At 41.9% G+C, this 20,799-nt stretch overlaps 1 protein-coding gene across 1 annotated transcript in view; it reads right to left on the bottom strand.

Moving 5' to 3' along the window:
• The window catches only part of LOC143929907 (membrane-spanning 4-domains subfamily A member 5-like), a 142,598-nt gene that overhangs the window by 16,778 nt on the left and 105,021 nt on the right, over positions 1 to 20,799 (bottom strand). The window contains exon 6 of the mRNA XM_077453845.1: positions 17,625 to 17,744. Coding sequence (XP_077309971.1) covers positions 17,625 to 17,744 — 120 coding nt within the window. The remainder of the gene's footprint in view (positions 1 to 17,624; positions 17,745 to 20,799) is intronic.

The raw sequence follows: 20,799 nt of genomic DNA, 5'->3' as shown, positions 1-20,799 counted from the left end.
CTATACTCAATTAGGAACAAGGAGACTGAAAGTCAGAAGGAGATCAGGAAAATCAAAATACAAGAATACCTGAGGGAGGCAGACCTACCAAAGATAACCCCCGAAATGTCTAATAGCCTAGAGGCCCCAATCACTCCAGAGGAAATTGAGTATGCAATAAAGGACATGCCCAACGGGAAAAGCCCAGGACCAGATGGTTTCACCATCAGGTATTATAAAAAATTCAAACAGCTGTTGGTCCCACAGTTATGCAAACTCTGGAATAAACTGGCAGAGGAGGAGCTCCCGAGGAAAGAATCACTCCTAGCTAATATCATACTAATTCCAAAACCGGGTAAAGATCCTTCGAGTTGCTCTAATTACCGTCCAATTGCACTTTTGAATACAGATATTAAATTGTATGCAAAAGTGTTGGCAACAAGGATAAAAAATCTACTCCCAGAATTGATCAACGAAGATCAAGCAGGATTTGTACCAGGGAGGGAGGGCCGTGATAACAGTCTGCGAACGCTGTTATTAATGGGGAAGGATAAAGAAACCAATCCTCCAATGATTCTGGTCTCGATCGACACAGAAAAAGCTTTTGACGAGTCGATTGGAGCTTTATAATGTAAACATTACAGTCAATGGGACTTGGCCCAAAAATGCTAAAATGGGTAAACAATCTATATACAAATCCATCAGCCAGAGTGGGGGTAAATGGGAGTATGTCGTCCGCGTTCGATATGCAGAATGGTACAAGACAGGGGTGTCCCCTCTCGCCATTGCTATACGTGTTAGCTCTGGAACCCTTATTAGCAAAAATTCGTAACAACCCAGTCATAGAAGGAATAAGAATAGGGGGGGAAGAACATAAAGTGGCGGCATACGCGGACGACATACTCCTATATTTGATCAACCCCCAAACATCTTTATCGGGTATGATGAAGGAGATCAGAGACTACGGGGCCCTTTCTAATTTCAAAATAAACCCAATTAAAACAGGGATCCTGAATATCGGACTAGATCTGCATGAAGAAGAAAAAATACGGCATAAATTCCCTTTCACATGGGAAAAAAAAGAAATAACTTATCTAGGGATCAAAATAACAAAAACAATTCGGGGGTTATATCAAGCTAATTATATCCCGTTGATAAACGAAGTCAAAGCGTTATTAATGAAGATGAATAAAGGAATAATATCTTGGATGGGAAGAATCAATGTGTTGAAGATGGTGGTATTACCAAAAATTATATACAAAATGCAAATGCTTCCAATAAATATCCCAATAGGTTTTTTTAATATATTAAGAACATTATTTTCAAAATTTATTTGGCAAAATAAAAAACCTAGGATAAAATTTAATTTATTAACCAGGAAAAAAAAATAGGGGAGGAATGGCACTACCAGACATTCACAGATATTACTTAGCAATTATTTTTACAAGATTGGTTGAATGGACAAATCAAAATACGAAAAAGAAATGGGCAAAAATGGAGGAGATATTGACCGGGTCACAATTAAAAAAAAAATATATGGATCCCACCAAAATTTAGAGCAATTAGTAGTAGGACGCACAAAATCACTTTAACGGCACTAAAAAAATGGGACACAACACAGCGCAAAAACAAATGGCAATATAATTCACCACTAATCCCTCTGGAGGGAACGAGTTTTTTTACACCAGGTCACGACACATCACTAGGGAATCGAATGAGGGATTTACAATTAAAAGACATCATAAAGGGAGGGGAAGTTAATGTCAAAACAAGATTTAATGACGAAGCACAATTGGCAAATATTGAAGGATTGGGAATACCTCCAGATTCAACACTTCGTTAATTCCATCCCAAAACCAATAAGAAATGAAAAAAGGTTAACAGCAATGGAAAAATTATGTATAAAGAAAATAGCAGTTAAACATTGTGTCTCACAGCTATATGACTGCTTATCGGAAATAGAAGGCCAAGGACATATCCCATTTATAGCTAAATGGGAGAGGGACTTGGGCTATGAAGTCGACGAGACCCAAATGATTAACTCAGTATATCATGCCGTATTTGATATACGATCAATGGAAGTAAATTATAAATGCCTAATGAGATGGCACTTAACACCAGATAAATTACATAGAATGGAACCATCCAACTCCAAGTTATGCTGGAGAGAATGTGGGATACCGGGAACGATATTCCACTTCTGGTGGGAATGCCCAGTAATAAACCAATATTGGAATAAAATAACAGAATATATAGAGAAAATAACAGGGCAAAAAATACCTTTAACCCCAGGGGAATGTTTGTTTTTAGGGGTTGATGTAAAAACGAGTAAGCATTTCAAAAGAAGTATACAAAACTCATTAATACCCGTTTTACTCAACGCCGCAAAAGCTTTAATACCAAAAAATTGGTTACAGGTGAAACAACCCCTGATCAGTGATTGGATCCAAAGAATAGAATATATCAATAATATGGAATACCTAAGAAAAATGGAGGAAAATAAAATGATAAAATACCGCAGAACGTGGGAAAAGTGGAGAATATTTAAAAAGACGAAGCATTATACTCAAGCATTAACGGAATAAAGAGTAGTGGGTATGGGGAAGGTCAACAGACGGGAGAGAAGATGGAAGGGTGGGTGTGGGAAAATCTAACTAAATAAGGAGTCAAATAAATAGATAAGGTAGTAAGAATAAGATGGCAATGATAACCAAGTAGATGTCAAGTTTATTGTGGGTTTTTTTTTCCTTTTTTCTAAATATGTATGGTTTTCTCTTTTTAATGGAAAATATTAAATTGAATTAAGCTTATAAAGGAAAAAAAAAAAAAAAAGATTGGGAAAAGAAAACGAAATTTTTGCCACAATGATGTTAAGAATACAGGATAAGACTCAGACGGTTAATCTGATTAGAATCCATAAATAACAAATCTTACTGAGTGGTAAAAAAAAAAAAAAAAAGACCATTAGGTGCCACCTTATTCTTCCAGGAAGGAGCACCCTTAAGGGTAAGGGAGGTTTTCAGCAATCCCCTTATAAGTTCCAAAAGAACCAATTTAAATCACAGAATGTTTTTCCACCATTCCCTTATCCTCCACTCCCCCCCCCCCACCATCCCCCGAGGTCTAACTTTGGAGGAGGTGGTCGTGGGCGGGGTAATCCCCCTTTTTTTCCTTTCAATCCGAGTTTTCCACCTCCGTCTCAGATACCAGGGTTATATACTAATGGAATGTATCAAAATGTTCCCCTTCCCCAACTGCAGGTGTCATATACTAATGGTGTATATCAAAATGCTCCGCCTCCCCCTTTTTCAAGTTTTGCACAATCAAGTGGTTCCTACAATTTTGAACATTTGGGTGGATCTCCGAATTTTGGAGGACCATCTTACTATAGTGGGCCCTCCATCTTTGGTACTCCCAACCATCCTGGTCCTTCTGCCAGTGGTAACACTGGCAATAGAGATGACTCAGAATTTGGGATTAGCACACAAAATAGGGCCATTTAAATCTCCAGAGGATAAAACCTAACGTGGATAGTGAGGCTACCCGATCTGACCAACAAAATACGGCAGTGATGGGCCCTCCTAATAATGGTCAAAGTTCAAATATTGGGGGACTTGACTATGCGGGTTCTGATCCCCTCTGTCGTGAACCGAATCAGTGGGGTTTTCACAAACCAGGGCAAGGCACCAAGAGAACCATAGACAGAAAAGAGGAACTAGAGGAGGAAGAAGGGTACAAGCTAAAGCGAAAAAAGCCATAGTAGGGACTGGTATCTTTAATCTTAGCACAGTAGACCTAACTCAATCAGAAAAGAATGTGCTCGATAAGGGATTGAAATTTGCACTTCCTCGCCAGCTTAATAAATTTGAGACTTATATGGATGTGCATAAATACATCTGTAAATTAAATATTAAAAGATATATTCTCTCCAATCCGATTAAAGAAAAGGTTGTAAGATCTACAGATTATAGACACTCTGGGTTGAGCAACGCTTCACCCTTTAACCCGCCTGGAGCTTTAGCCCCCTCTATCCGTGTATATGCCTCTTAAAAGGGTTTCCATGGGATCTGATTTTACAGCGGGTTTAGACACCGTCTGTGACAATAAAAATCTTGGTGTCAGACCCGCGGATAAGGGAGGTGGGATTGTGGTCCTTGATAGGGCTGATTACATGGCTGAAATGTATCGAATTCTAGCGGATCAGGATACCTATTCGGTATTGAAAGGTGACCCCAAATCCCTCTATTTGGGGGAGCTACAGAATATTGCCGAAAAGGGGTTCGAGTTAGGCATTTTGGATAAAAAAGAAAAGGGTTTCCTAATTCCGAAAGCACCCCGCACACCTATAATTTACTACTTGCCAAAAATTCACAAGAGTCTTACTTGCCCCCCCGGGGCGACCAATAGTGAGTGGTATTGATTCACTCACGTCCTGGGTGGGCAAGTACATTGACTTTTTTCTACAACCGTTAATGTGCGTTAATATCTTAAGGATTCACGTCAGGTTATCAATGTACTATCTGGCTATGTTCCAACTGACGATATGTGGCTAGTTACGGCCGATGTAGCATCCTTATATTCTATCATCCCCCACGAGATGGGTTTGTTTGCGGTACAGTTTTTCCTGAGACGGGATTCAGGCCTTGTTGATGAGCATATTATGTTTATCATGGAACTGTTAAGGTTTGCGGCCACACAACTACTTCTGGTTGAAAAACTTCTGGTCAAACCAGAAGAGGGGTGTGGCGATGGGGGCTAAATATGCCCCCAGTTTAGCTAACCTTTTCATGGCCCAGTGGGAGGAGGATGTCATCTATGTTAGCCATAAGCCCCAGCTTAAGCTGTGGGTCTGGTACATTGATGACATCCTCCTCCTGTGGGAGGGGGACCGTGAGGATTTGAATATCTTTATGGACTCTTTAAATTCTAACCAAAGAGGGATCAAGTTGAGTTTTGAAGCCAGTCAGGTTAGTATTAATTTCTTGGATTTAACTATATATAAATCTGGGGAACAATTCTTTACTTCTACTTACTTTAAGAGCACAGATAGAAATTCATACATCCCCACAGATAGCTGTCACCATCAAGTTTGGCTGAACTCTATACCTAAGGCCGCGTACACACGCGGGGACTGTTCGCTCAACTTTGTCCGCTGAACAGTGTTTCGGCGGACAGTCCGCTCGTGTGTGGGCTTTCAGCGGACAGTTTCAGCGGACAGTCTGCTGAACAAAGTTTTTCGGAAATTCCGAAAAACTGTCCGCTGAAACTTTGTTTCAGCGAACAGTCCCCTCGTGTGTAGGCTTGTTCGTCAAACTAAGTTCCGCGCATGCTCAGAAAGGATTTACACGCCGAAGTTTGCATTGCAGTGTATAGGACGTCGTATTTTTCGTCCCGTCGTACGTGCCGTTCACGTCATCGCGCACGGTTTCAGCGGACTGTTCGTTCGTCGTGTGTGGGCAAGTCCGTCCGTCCATGCTAATTTTGAGCGGACTGTCCGCTGAAACTGTTTGACGGACAAAGTTGAGCGAACAGTCCCCGCGTGTGTACGCGGCCTAAGAGTCAATATCTGAGAATCAGAAGGAACTGTACAGATCCTGATATCTTTGAAAAACAAGCTGGCATTCTTTTTAAGCGTTTTGTCGATGAGGGTTATGAGGACAAAACGCTTAGATTGGCCTTACAAGCCGCTAAGGGTATCGAAAGAAGTGAATTATTGAAGGAGAGGGTAAAGACAAATTTGGATGATAAGATGGGTCTTGTTCCCTTTGTAACTACGTTTTCAGTTCAACAACAGGCTATAAAAAAATTATCAATAAACACTGGCACATTTTGAGCAATGATTCAGTCCTAAATGAAGCCTTACCAACTAGGCCACAAGTGATATACAAGGGTGCTCCTTCCTTGACGAATAAGGTGGCACCTAATGTTCTTAATCCCCCTATTTTGAAACCCTGTTTTTTTGAACAGCTGACGGGTTATTACCAATGTCGGAGATGTCGAGTTTGTTCTACGAGTGGCTGTACACATAGGCGTACTCAGTCATTCGTATCATCTAGTACGTTGCGTGTACATAACATTAGACCATTTATTACATGCGCCACAAAAAGGGTTGTCTACTTATTGCAATGCCCATGTGGGCTACAGTATGTCGGGAGGACTAAAAGGGCATTGAATGTACGTTTAAATGAACATATAACTAATATCATTAATGGCTTCCCGAAGCACTCTGTATCTAGGCACTATTTAGAATGCCACAATAAGAATCCAGCTAAAACCATATTCTTAGGTATTGATAAATTCAATTTGCCCTGGAGAGGAGGTTCTGTGGTTAGGGGCATATCAAGATTAGAGATGGCCTGGATCCATAAAATTAAATGTTACACTCCAATTGGGCTCAACGTAGATGTTGATATCAATGCGTTTATAGATAATTCATGATTTATCCTTTTTTTTTTTCCCTTGTGGTATATATTTATGTGGATTTTATATCAATATCAGTAGAAGGTCCCCTTTTTGTTAAATCGATTTGAGCTGATGGGAGGATGATATATATTCTTTCGATGGAAAGAGGTGTTTTTTTCCCTTTTCCTTTGTCTTTTCTTTTTTCTCCTTTTTTGTATCAATATTTTTATATTGTACATTTTTTTTTCTATATACTTAAATGCAGCTCTACACGTGGAGGTATTTAATTTATAATTTTCTTGTATTTTTAGTATTTTTACCGTTTTTAGTTTTTTGTATTTATTTTCCTTGCTGCATACATAATTTTTTTGCCATATGTATTTTTTATATGTATGTGGCTGTTATGTTTTGAGGATGCTTATAATTAGTCTGCAGATTTAGATCGTTATGCTCTTACTTGCAGCCTACAGTACTTTGCTTTTAGGCAGCATGTCGCCAGTATCGATATGTGGCTGTTAGGTTGGCATAGTACAATTTTATTTTTATTTTCATTTTATCTTTGCCCTCACTCAACATGTAGCCTGTGGTATCATGTGGCCGCTATGTTGGTATGACATATTTCCGGTCTTTCCGGGGCTTCCGTTTTTTCTCCTCTCAGTTCAGAACGAGGCTTGGTTTTACTATTACGTGTATATAAACGTGATGCGTCAGCGCGTCGCCCATACCCCAGACGACGTCATATATGACGAAACGGACATAGGGTGGTCTCGACGTGCTTGACGCTATCACGTGACTTTTGGGCTCGTTTTGCCGGCCGGCATTTAACGCTGTTTTGACTTTTTCTGTTTGTGAGTATGTTTTAAATCACGTAATAAAAGATTTTATTTACGGATTTACGCTATGGGGTTTTCTATCTATATTTTATGAATGATCCCATCGTATGGAAAGATGAGATGCTGTCCTGGTGTGATGATCCTTTGAGATTCCTGATTATACATGCCTGTTTTTTTTGGGATTTGGTAAGCGCACATTCTTACTATCAATCAGCACAGTGGTGGTGAAGGAATTTATGCTCTACACTGAATCTACACTGAATTTTCTTTGGAGAATTATTTCTATCTGACGGACTGTCACGCTTATATTTTATATTTTTATTCATTTATTTATTTTTGTATGTCTATTGGGCACGTGTGTTTGTATCCCTAAAAGAATTGTTGTTTGCACATTTTCTCTGAGCAGTTTATAAATTATTTGGGTGCATGTAATTGTTTACATATTTAGTGTAGCATGTTTTTCAATGAATTTTTATTAATTTCATAAATTTATTTATATGAACTTCTTTTTATTTATTTATCTGTTAGAATTCAATTGTTTATATTGTGTATGAACTTATTTGCACTTAATTGTCTTATTTATTTATTTATTTGCATCTTATTTTTTAATATTATTTTGTTATTTTTATTTTTATTTTATTTTTTCTTTGCTTTTAATTTTATTAGACAATAGTTGTTTTTCACTGGGGTTTGGTATATGGGAGAGCGTGGTTGTAAAATTTAGTTGTATATGTTTTGTAGGTGTGTATCACACCAGACCAATCGCTGCTTTTAGGTATTTAGATTCGATTTTGTTTTTATATTAGCGCAGTATTTTCCCCTCTTTCTGATTTGTACACATGAGCGATTACATGCTGCAGTGCCTGTGCAAAATGAAAAATTAAAACCAGTGTTGGCTACTTCGTCCTCCTCCACCATCACTTCCACCTACACCGCCACATCCAGCGCCATCTTAACCTCCTACTCCATATGGACCTTGTCCTCCTAGGTCAAGATTATTATTTTTATTTTTTTTATTTTCAAAGTATTTTATTTTGTATCACAACAAGAATAATACATTTGAAAGTGACATTCAGAATATCTGAAAGATTACAGGCAGCGCAACAAGATGAATCGAGTGTAACGCGTCAGAGATATAAAATGTAAAATCATTTTAGACAGACATGGTAGTGTTAGAATGAAGGGTTGGTATCCCTGGTAATGGTCGGAGGTGTACCTCCTCCCTGGACATCCCCAATGGGAGCTAGCTGTGCCCGAGAGGAGGAACTTAACCACCGACCCCTAGGAGTGAATGTAAGGAGAGGGACGGAAATGACCATGTGTCTTTTTCCCTAAGATAGGAATCCATGACTAGGCATCAGTGTTTGTCGTCTGCAAACAGGCCACATTTGTGAACCTGAGAGCCACATTGAACTCCTTGTATGTTGGGGTCCTGGCGAATGGAGATGGGGAGTGTCTCAATTGCTATTGCAAAGATTAGCGGAGATAAAGGACAGCCTTGTCTAGTGCCTTTAGCTATATGTATTGGTTTGGAGTAGTGGCCTTGAAGCCTAAAGGCTTTAGGGTTTGAATAAAGAGCTCAGATCAGGCCCATAAACTTGTCGCCAAAGCCCCAACGTTCAAGGATTGTAAAGATGTATGGCCAGGAGACCGAATCAAAGGCCTTTGAAGGTCAAGTGATAAAAGCATGCCTAATTGTTTTGGACTTCCTGGCCAGTTTGTCTGGAGGATAGAGACTATGTCTATGGCTCTTCAGATCTGATCAAGGCCCCGTATGCCTGGGATGAACCCCACTTGAACCTTATGAACATATCCATTAATAAAGAAAGCTAGACAATTTGCAAGAAGTTTGGTAAGGATTTTTAAGTCGCTATTAATGAGGGAGATGGGTCTATAATTACTGACTTCTTCCGGGTTTTTATCCGGTTTCGGTATTACTGCAATGTAGGCTGTGTTTAGGTGAGGATCAAGTGGGGTTCCCTGTGTCTTTGCGTTACAAAAATGTTGTCAAATATGGAGTCAGGGTGGTGGTAAATGTCTTGTAATAGGGGATAGGGAGACCATCGGGGCCTGGAGCAGAACCTGATTTGAGGTCCTTAATGACTTCCTGTACCTCTTCTTCTGAGAAGGGGGCCTCCAGCATATTATTTTTAATTTTTTATGTATTTTATGTTATTTTAAGTATTTTCCCTATCCCCATTTGTTTGCAGAGTACTTGCCATGCTCTTAACAACATTTTGCAGCCCTCTAGCCCTTTCCATGAACTGTTTTAGAGCCATTTTAGTCCTCAAAAGTTCGGGTCCCCATTGACTTCAATGGGGTTCGGGGGTCAAGTTTGGGTCAAGTTTGGGTCAAGTTTGGGTCAAGTTTGGGTCAAGTTTGGGTCAAGTTTGGGTCAAGTTTGGGTCAAGTTTGGGTCAAGTTTGGGTCAAGTTTGGGTCCCAAACTCAAACTTTTTTGGGAAGTTTTTTTTTTGACGAACCCGTCAAACCCGAACATCCAGGTGTCCGCTCAACCCTAGTTATGACACCACACCATTTAATGACACCAAGCCATTTAATGAGAAAATGTCTTATGTATATTTGTTTTGTATATAATTACTGTACTTTTTAGAGGATCTGAGGCCCTGATGAAGGGGGTTTATCTGCGAAATACATTTGATAATCAGTCGGATCCCAAGGCCAAGATAGACACCTGGCTGTTCAATTTGTGAATATGTTTTTAAAATTAGTTTTTAAACTGATGTTATACCTAATAAAATTATTTTATATTTTATACAGTATATCCCCGTCTTTATATAGATTTTGTTATACTTCACCAGAGTATAGTGCTAGCTGCTAAATTATGTACGGAGGCCCGAGAGTGAGGAGAATTTACTCCTTTGTATATATGCACTTGTTGTCTGTGTCTAATACACCCTAGAACGTACATTAAAAGTCCCATATTACTCACTGTTTTCTAGTAATTATTTTTGGGGATGGTAGCTACTATTGGGTAGATTCTGTTTACCCCCACACACCAAGTGTTCTGGGTCTTGTCCCAGAGTGGAGGAGTCTGGGGAGGGTACACCAGGCACAAGATGCTGAAAGAGGCCTCAGGTGGGCGACCTGAGGGAAGGAATGCAGAGACCAGGGTGTTTGTTTTTTTATAGGAAGAAAGATAGGTATGTGGGCATGGCCTACTCACTCTGCCCATGCGGGTCTTTTTTCTTTGAGACTCGAGTGCTTTTGAAGAAGCTGACTGAAGGAAACTGTCTACAGCCTGAGTCTTTAATGGCCATTCTTTTAGGCCCCCAAAGAGGTTTACTGCCAGGACACCCTTAGGTAGATGCAAATTCAATTGGAAGACTCAGAGACTTCAAGGAGAGAACAGCCGTGCAGGGAAAGGCCCCAGCAAGAAGCCACATTTGCACTTGCAGGAATGCCGTCTCCTGTGGTATCAGTTTTTAACAGTTCCTAGCTCAGTTTCTATTTGTTCTTTTTAGCTCCACTACAACCGCCTTTTGTAGTTCTTCAGTACTGAGAACCCATTCTCTCATTAGACCCTCTGATTCACTGACTCTGAAGCCCTTGAGCTCCTCCAAGGTTTGCGTTGGTATCTCCCTCAAGTGTCACCCCTGCTTCTCTGCTGGGTCTGCAGCCTGGCACTCCAGATACTTCTCAAGCTTCACCCCTGCTAACCGGTGAGATCCCTGGCTTGACTCACAAGCAGGCCTCCCAACATTTTGAGATGGGAATGAGGGACATCTACTAACAAACGTATGTAGGCATAGGACACGTCCCCTGTCACACCCCCTTAAAGGAGAATTAACCAAAAAAAAAGGTTAATTAAATCCAGAAGGGCTTTTATTTACCACCACTATTCCTTTATGTTGGCTTTTAAAATGTAAAAATGCAGCAATTTAGAAACCGGATGAAAGGTTTTGCGCTGGGAATCACTTTTTGAAAGATAAAAAGTGCATTTGTATATAGATCAGACCATAATGATGGAAAAATGAGGGGGGAAGAGGAACAGAAGGACATTTCTCCAAATCAGGGACAGTCCCTCGAAATCAGGGACAGCTGGGAGCTATGCACAAGGCTGCTCTGAAAGCATATCCTCCGTGGGTTGGATCCTTACCTGATCACTGCCTGAAGTTTCCAGATTCTCCACTGTGCCCTGTGAAAATGTGGTTTCGGTACTTGCTTCAGTTACTCACTGTGGTCCCTGGTAAAGCTGGTTGGTCCCTTTTGTGGTGACAGCTTCCCTTCTACCTCTGACCACTGACAGGTTCTCTGGTCAGCAGAACCGTCACTTCTGGTTGGACTGCAAGTCACAATCCCAACGCTGCGCTGCTCTCTTTCCTTCTGGATAGGCCCTCACACAGCCTAGCAGCCATATGCCCCAGGGATAGCCCCAATCTCTGGCCTAGGAGCCTGGGGTGTATGGCACATGTCCACCCAGACAGCCATCCAGGTGGCACAGAACAATGATCACCTGACCTCATCTGAATATATAGGTTCTCCCAGCAGGCCAAGAGATTCAAGAAAACCCCTGCCTATTGGCTGAGATACCCCATATACTTATAACCTGACCTTGGGTTGCCCTTCTTCATATCCAGTACCACCAAGTACCCGGCCACCTAGTGGTAGAAGAGAAGAGTGCAGTAAGGCCAACATTTGATAGAGATCTATTGATTTTTCCTTATAGACCAAGATAACTACTCTTGGCAAATAAATTTGTGAGGAGCTCCCTGACTAAACCCCAGGGTGCTACATCTGCAATGGCTATTATGGCGGAAAGGCAAAATGCCCATTTAAAGTGCAAATTTCAGACAATATCTTAGACCTATATTCAAAAAATCTCCAATCACTTATGCTTTATACAGTGATAATGATTATAATATAGAATCCTTCCTTTTCTGGGTACTAGATGGGATCCATAGGGGATAAAGAGAGGGTGAATTTGTTAAATATCTTTTGAGATTGGAGAGCAGATGGCTCTATAAATTAAGAGTCCATATTTTTCTAGGCTTAAATCATTCTAATCATTTTGTCAGTTTTCAGGGTAACATCTAGGAATCCCAAAGTTTTGGAATTAGGAGGGAGAGGGTTTATTGTGTTTTTTTCTATTTGATGGAAAAAGTGGAAGTGAAAATCACCGGGTAAAGGTTGTGGGGATGAGGCCCTTCTCCCCATCAACATGGGGACAAGGTGCTTTGGCGGGCTACCCCAAAGCACCCTTCCAATGTTGAGGGCATGTGGCCTGGTACGGTTCAGGAGGGGGGGGGGGCGTTCTCTCACCCCCCTCTTTTCTTGCGGCCTGCCAGGTCGTGTGCTCTGATAAGGGACTGATATGGATTTTGAAGGGGTCCCCAAGCCATTTTTTTTTAAATTTTGGCGCAAAGTTCCCCTTAATATGCATACCAGACCTGAAGGGCCTGGTATGGAATTTGGGGGGACCCCCACACATTTCTTAATTTTGGTTTGGGGTTCCCCTGTAGGGAATTCCCATGCCGTTTTTATCAATGAACTTTTATGTGCATTTCCGGACCGACAATTCATATAGCTGCTAGCGCTAGTACTTTTAAATTACTTTTTTCCTTTAGAAATGTAATTTTGCACTCGGAAAGGTTCTAAACACGGGAAACATGCGCCACTTCACAGGCATACTATAGACACCTCCCAGGTACGAAATTTAAAGGAATATTACACTTTTATTGTTTCACTTTAAGCATTATTAAGATCACTACTCCCGGAAAAAAAAAACTGTTTTTAAAAAATGTTTTTGCATTGATACATGTCCCCTGGGCAGAACCCGGGTCCCCAAATACTTTTTATGACAATAACTTGCATATTAACCTTTAAAATTAGCACTTTTGATTACTCCCATAGACTTTTAAAGGGTGTTCCAAGGCTTTTGAATTTGCCGCGAACACCCCAAATTGTTCGCTATTCGGTGAACGGGTGAACAGCCAATGTTCGAGTTGAACTCATATTTCGACCCGAACATTAAGCCCATCCCTACTTATCCCTTAGCGGACAACAGTGCAATATTATAAGAGACATGGAAGACTTTTTTTTTTACACAGAGTGGATCATCTCATCTTTCATCTTTTTGTTGGGGTGAACTATACTGCAAATATCATCATGGCATAAGTTTACTGAATGTTTTTGATCTTGCACATATTTATGGAATACTCGTGTAGCAAGATCCTAGGCCTCCTTTAGTCTAATGAGAACTTCCAGAGCCAAGAGCTGCTGGCATCCTTCTGTATAGAGTGGGTTGTAAGGCATAGTGGGTGTAATGCAAGATAGATTCATGGGCACCAGGCACTTTTTGAATGCAAAGAGATTTTATTTTTCTTGAACAGAACTTTGGGAGAGAGGGTTAGGGCCAGGACACCCTTAAGTAGTTGTGATGGTAATTAGCAGACTCTGAGACTTTTAAAGGGGGAAAGCCATGCAGGGAAAGGCATCCAGCAAGACACCACATTTGCATGCTGTCTCTTATGGCAGCAGTCCTAGAACAATTCTTAACACAAGTTGTAACAAACTCCTTTAATTTCTCTACAGTAACTTCTTGTAGGTTCTCAACCCACTGCTCCCAGTCTCTCTCACTAGACTTGCTGATTCACTGCCACCAAATCTATTGAGCTCTTCCAATCTTCACTTAAGTATCCTCCTCAAGCGTCACCCCCCGCTTCTCTGCTGGGTCCCTGGCTTGGCACACAAGGCTGCTCTGCAAGCGTCACCTCTGCTGACTGGGTCCCTGGCTTGGTACCCATTGAAGTTTCCCAATTTTCCGCTGTCCCCTGTTGGTGAGAATACTGCTCCAGTACTTGCTTCAGCTACTCACTGTGGCCCCTGGTAGTAAGGTGGTTGGTCCCTTAGTGGCGACAGCTTCCCCTCTACTGCAGACAGGTTCTCCCGCTGGCAGAACCGTCACTTCTGGTTGGACTGCAACCCGCAATCCCATCCTTATGATGCTCTCTTGGATAGGCCCTCAGACATCCTAGCAGCCAGATGTGCCCAGGATAGGCCCAAATTCCGCCCTAGCAGCCTGGGCAATACAACACACATCCACCCAGACAGCTGTCCAGGTGGCACCGAACAATGATCACCTGTCACCTAAATATATAGGTTTCCCCAGCAGGCCAAGGGATTTAAGAAAACCCCTGCCCATTGGCTGAGGTACCCCATATACTCCTAATCTGTCCTTGCTTTGCCCTTGTCTTATCTAATGTCGCCAGTTACCCAGCCACCTAGCGGCAGAAGAGAGAAGTGTAGCAATTCCAGACTTCGGGTGAACTGAATTGATCCCTAACAATGAGCCAAGGTAACTACACCCGGCAGGTAAATATATGAACATCCCTGCCTAAACATATGTTTACAAGCCCCCTCCCTTTACTACAATGGACACAGGCAGCGATCAATACAGATCGCTCCTGTGTCCATTGCCAACTGAGCATAATAAACCAAGTTTACTATGTGTCAGTTTTTGAATGAACTCTATACAGACTCCTTAGTCCCTTTCTCTACATGAATTAATATCTTCAGTCCCTTTCTCGGTCTCAAAAAAGAGACATCAGGTGTCTGTTTAGACCTCTGTTATCTCACCAAAGAAAAATAAAGTACAAAATATTTAAAATAAAATGATTGATTATTTTTTTTTTTACAATTATATTTTTTATCTTCAAAAGGCCCCTTTCACATGGAGCGGACACTATCAGGACACTGATGCAGACCAGACACGGACACAGCCCGCTGTAATCTATGGGATGGTCAGATGGAAACAAACTGCCTGTACATTTCCACCCAATTGCTATCCGATCTGCTAGATGGACGGGGATTCCCTTCCGTCTGTCTTTGGTGGACCGGATTGGATCAGATGCAGGCGGGTGTAAATGGGCACATGTCATTTACATCTACCTTTCCATAGACAAAAATGGATGGTCCGATCAGGTCAGCCTGAAAAACAGGTGCCCTTCATATGAGCAGACCGATCAGTTCCACCTGTCTAAGGCCTTGTTCACACAGTACATACACAGCATACACCCCTGCAAGGCCATGTTTACTTGTACTGGGATGCACTGGTGTTCTGTGCATCTCTGTGCAGGCAGTCACATTGATGTCATTTGGGATGTAGCAACTGTGTGAACAGAGCAGTTGCTCTCAATTTTACATCCATGTAGGTCCGGGTGCATGTCCCTGAGCTCACACTGTCTGCTCCCAATCTGACATCCATGTAGATGTGAAAGGAATAGTCTCAAATTCTCCTTGAATGTAGAAGGCCTCACAAGCCTCCTCACAGCCCCTCTCACTGGCATCCATCATAATTAGGTTTATTGAGTTGGACCACAAGGATCAAGATTTCACCAGAAAGTCCCTCTTCAACCACCACCACAGACTCAACTTCATGTAGGGCAATAACCTGTTCAATCACCCCAAGTGTTTCCTCTTTCATTGAGCAAGAAAACCTGTCTGGAATTACAGTAGGTGCCAGTGTGCCCAAGGGACTATTGGGATACAAGCTGACATTTCAGCCAACAAGCCTAGACATCGGAAAGCTGACAGAGGGGGGGTTTCTGTTTTTGAGGGGGAAAAGCAAATGGAGCATTGGCTGTGTGGAAGAGGGCTCCCAAGTATACTATCTTCCGACAGTGGAGGCCCTTGCAACAAGCAAAACTTGGGGGAAGACGGGAGAGACCAGGTAGGAGACAGCCCCAAACCCCAAGGGGAAAACTGAGAAGAAAACAGCACAGACCTGGAGAAGGCAGGCATAGAGATAATATGCACAGACTTATCTTTGCGGAAAAAAATAAATAAAAGAAACAGGCGGAGTTCACTCGGGAGAATTGTCTGTTCAATACGCCAAAGCCCAACAGACACTTATTACTATTTACCGGTCCTGAGAGAGTTGTAAATCAACGATATGCTGCCATGTAGGCACCAGGACATATGTTTTTGTTTTGTTGGTGTTCCCATTGGAGAGATTTCCCAACTCTTTACAAAACAGAATAAACCATTTTGCTGGCTTTAGGCTTTAGATTACTGAAATGATTATGAACGGAAATTGCCATAACCCAAAACTGTCATACAACTCATTCTTAAAACTTTGGAGAGGACCAAGGTGGAGTCAAGCAGCACAAACCTATCTCTCTTGTTAGTGGTGTATATGTTGAAAGTATATTTAAAGAAAAAAATTTTGGGGATAGAATAGGTAACATGGGTGTTAAAACCACCGTCAGTTTTTTTTTTCTTTTTTTTACCATTTGTGTCTCAGGAGATTTCTACTCACTTCCAGTAGACTCAGTGGGAAGTGAGAGGATATCATTCCATGTGATGTTACCACCAGAAAGAGAGGACATTTCCCAATGGTGACCCTAACATTTTGGATTTACCCTCAGTTTCATTACCAGTGACATTGGTGATCATGAATCTCCCTAATGAGTACTAAAACAGCAATACAAACCTGACAGTGGTTCCAACCCTTCAGCTCTCTATCCAGATTTTTTAAAAAACTTAGGCTTTGGTTACACTTTAAAAAGTTTGGGCTACACTTACACTTTATGGGTGGAGCTATTATTTAAAGGAAAGTTTTAATATCCTTCTCAGAATATTTTTTGCTGGCTGTGGTCCCAATGTGGAGATTTCACTTCACTTCCTGTCTTGGAGATGCAATAGGAAGTAGGAGGAAATCTCTTTAAAGTGAGGAAAATTCCACTTAAGAGCTTGTTTACACCTGTGTCACTCTTTGAAGAGTGAACTGTGATGGCCGCTTTTAAGAGACGTCTGGCTGACAGGCATTCAGGAGGTGACAGTATTGCCTCCTGAATGCCTGTCAGCCACACGTCTCTTAAAAGCGGCCACCACAGTTCACTCTTCATTTTTCCTGACAGCTAGCGTTTGGCTTGTGGTTGCAGCATGGTCCAATTCATTGAAATATGTCACTTTTAGTATTGTGATGGGGGGAATCCTTTTTTTCCACACCACAAACTGACCTCTGTATGTGTACACCCCTGTCCAGCTGCTTTTGAGAGGTGGTACAAACAAGGCTCAACCACCCATTTTTGTTGCCCCCAGGTTTTACTGTGATTACAAGTGTAAACTAAGGCTTACAACTGTCACAGTGGAAATATTCAAATGAGGATACCTGTTAGTCATATTGGAGAGGTTAGGTTGTAAACCTAAAGATGTATTGCTTATTTCTATATTTGTTACAAGAAAATCAAATTAAAGAGGTGGAGCCTGTGGTGTTACCATTCATAAGTACCTAGAGCGGGATAATGTCTAAACTCAATCCTAGTTAAGGCCACAGAGGAGGGCTGGGACAAGGATCTCAAAGCAAAGGGGTTTTCCAAAGCTGGTGGATGATAGCCTTTGCTGGTGCCTTGACACTCATTTAATAGTAATCTCATACGTCTCTTACCTGGTTGACATATTGTACTTTTGAGAGAGACCGGCATCCAAAAACAGAGGTTGAAATGGTTATACAGAAGAGCAGCAAATTTATCGCAAGCAGTAGAGAGAGAACAGCATAACCAGTAGTCTGTAAAAAAAAAAAAAAAAAAAAGGTAAGTCAGCAGACACTCTAGAGAATAAAATAGTGGTAGTTCAAATATTTTATGTCACATGATATTAGTGCAGTGGTTTAGGATATGCAGAATGCAATAAATCACCCACATTTTTGTAAAAAAAAAAAAATGATGTGGTTTCGCCAAGTAAATAGATACCCAATGGCGCCAAATTTCTGTAGCCTATATTTTCCTTAGGCAATGCTTTTAAAGCCCCAACAAGTCATCAGGTTGGAGATAGCCATGAGTAATGGGATTAGAATTATTGCTTTCACTCTGGCGGACTTGGCGATATGGTACCCCCCAACACATGCATTGACATTTGTATGTATGTGGGGGTGGGAGGCTCCATATTTTTGTGGGGGATTTTAAAGTGATTGTGAGCGATCACCTTGTAAAAAAAAAAAAAACACATTCAGTTTAAAATAGAAATGAAAGGCAACCATTTTTGTATACATAGAAAAAAAAACCTAACTACCTTTTTCCCTCTTTTAGAAGTGATCACATTCCCTCTGTTCTAAGTTGCATAAGAGCTAGAGGGAGAAGAAGAAGACCCAGCACACTGAGCTTCTCAGTGAATGGCTGTGCAGTGGGGGGGGGGGGGGCGCTCAGGACAAGTCTAATCATTGGAGGAGAGCAGGCTGAGTTATAATAATGGTGATTAGTCCATAAAGTGTTCAAACATTAAGAAATCCTTGAAATCGTGTCTTGACGTGATAGATGACAGAAACACCAAAAGTGCAGCTTCCACCAAGAAAATAAAAGATGTGTCCTTACCAGATAGCTAGTCTCCACTTTATAGGAGCCTTGTAAGACTTATTGCTTCCAATGGATGGATCTTCAATGACATGTGAATATAAGTCTTACAGGGCTCCTATAAAGTGGAGTCTAGCTATCCGGTAAGGGCATATCTTTTATTTTAATAGTGGAAGGTGCACTTTTGGTGTTTCATCTATAACCCTAAAAGACATGATTTCAAGGATTACTTCATGTTTGGACACCTTATGGACTAATCACAATTATTATATTAGTAGCGGCATCCCCAACCTCCAAATGCCTAATGGTGAGGGAGAGCTGACATCCTTCTTCCCAGTATGGGTTAGTAGGCATGATGGGTGTAATGCACGTTGAAAACATGGGCATCACCAGGGGGGCGTGGTGTGGAGATGAGACACGCTGTGTGAGCGTGCGGTGAACCTCCGGGCTTTGGGGAGGTTGAGCCGACCAGTGCAGAGCTGGAGTGAGACGTGAGACGGTCCTCCCACTTCCTCAATCCAGGCTCCTTCCGCACACAAGACTGGAGCTGGACATGGCGACACGCCGCCGCACCGCCCCGCAATCTAACGGTAAGGGGAAACCTCAAACGGGACAGCAGACAGGTGGTCTGAGAGCATACTTGTCCCCTCAGAGCAAGGAAAAGCAGCCCGGAAAGGACTAGAGCCAGACGTAAAAGGCACTGGATCTCCGGAATGCAAGGTCAGCCAAGGAAGGCTCAGGTATGAAAAAGAAATGTTAATGAAGGGTCAAGGCCCGCCGGGATTTGAAAGGAGAAATTTAACAAGTCTAACACTGGCTGGAGATGGACTGATTGGTATGCTGGGGATGGAGGAGCAGGTTGGCTTGGCTGGGAGGGAGAAGCATACGAATACAGCCGGGGTCTGTAAAGTAAACTATCAAGGCATAGAGACTGAGTCTACTAAAGAAGCCCAGGGGCAGTATGGGACACAGGATATCCCGGGAGAAGGGACTAAAGGGGTGAGAAAGGTAGACCCCTTAAAAGAAAATAAACGAGGGGCGGACTGTGAAAGGAGCCTGACCCACGATAAGTCCCCAGAAGGATCCCCAGGAAGGGATATAAGCAAACAAACATCACAAGCTATATCACCCACAACATTGGTACAGAGCCCCTCATTAAAGCAAATAATGTCCCAATCAGGGGTAATAGGGGTGTCAATGGATAAAGAACTAAAGGAATTATTGAGAGCTCTTCCTACAAAAATGGATATACAAGCATTAATCGCAGCTGTAGAGCTATCTTGTAAACAAGTGATGGATGGATTAAGAGAGGATATAGTAGCCCTGGGACATAGAATGGAAGAGGTGGAGACAGACCAAGATGGCATTAAACTGGCAGTGGCGGATACACAAGAGACAGTAAAACATCATGAGTGAGTAATAAACTCACTACTAGACCAATTGGACGATCAAGAAAATAGGGATCAAAGGCAAAACATCCGTATAAGAGGTCTGGCCGAGGACAAAGGGGGTGCGGACTTATTACAGACAGTGACAAAATAGTTTAACCAGATGTTGGGGCCTTTGACAACAGAAAAGGTGGAAATAGACAGAATACATCAGTCCCTGTCCCAATCCTTCCAGAGTACGGACAGACCCCGAGATATCATATGCAAATTACATAAGTACACTATGAAAGAAGCAATTATGAAAGTGGCCCGTAACAATTCTAATATAGAGTTTGAAGGCTGCCAGATCTCCTTATTTCCAGACCTATCATACCGCACACTTATGCAACGTAGGACTGTCCGGCCTCTACTGGAGGTGATGCAAACCGCAGAGGTGAAATATAGGTGGGGCTTCCCTTTTCGGATAATGGCCTCGCGAAACGGAAAGACAGCAGTCCTCAGAACGAAAGACGATTTAAAGAATTTTACAGAGATATTAGGCCTACCAGCAGTGGACTTTGTAGATTGGAGACTGAACAGTATTAAATCTCCTATGCAGCGCCCGGAGCAATGGAATCAAGTATCTAGGAGAGGAGGAGGGAGGAAGATATGGTAAAAGACGGAAATGGACGCGGGCAGAGAATAAATTAGGGAGTGGGGCAGGTTGGGGCCGAAGTATGAGAGAAATATGGGGGACAGTAGGCAGGATGGGGGGAATGGGGGAATTCCCTTTATAAGTATTATATTTCCTAAAAATGGAAAGGGATCCCTTCCCTCTGCCATGTCCTGCACCCTGACCAGTGTGTTACCGGTGTTATCTGCCTGTTCCTATCCCTCTTTCGTTTCT

The sequence above is a fragment of the Lithobates pipiens genome, unplaced genomic scaffold (genome assembly GCF_037356315.1).
Source record: "Lithobates pipiens isolate NorthernLeopardFrog02 unplaced genomic scaffold, aLitPip1_a1.2 Scaffold_25, whole genome shotgun sequence".
NCBI lineage: Eukaryota > Metazoa > Chordata > Amphibia > Anura > Ranidae > Lithobates > Lithobates pipiens.
This window is presented reverse-complemented; position numbering and strand designations above follow the sequence as displayed.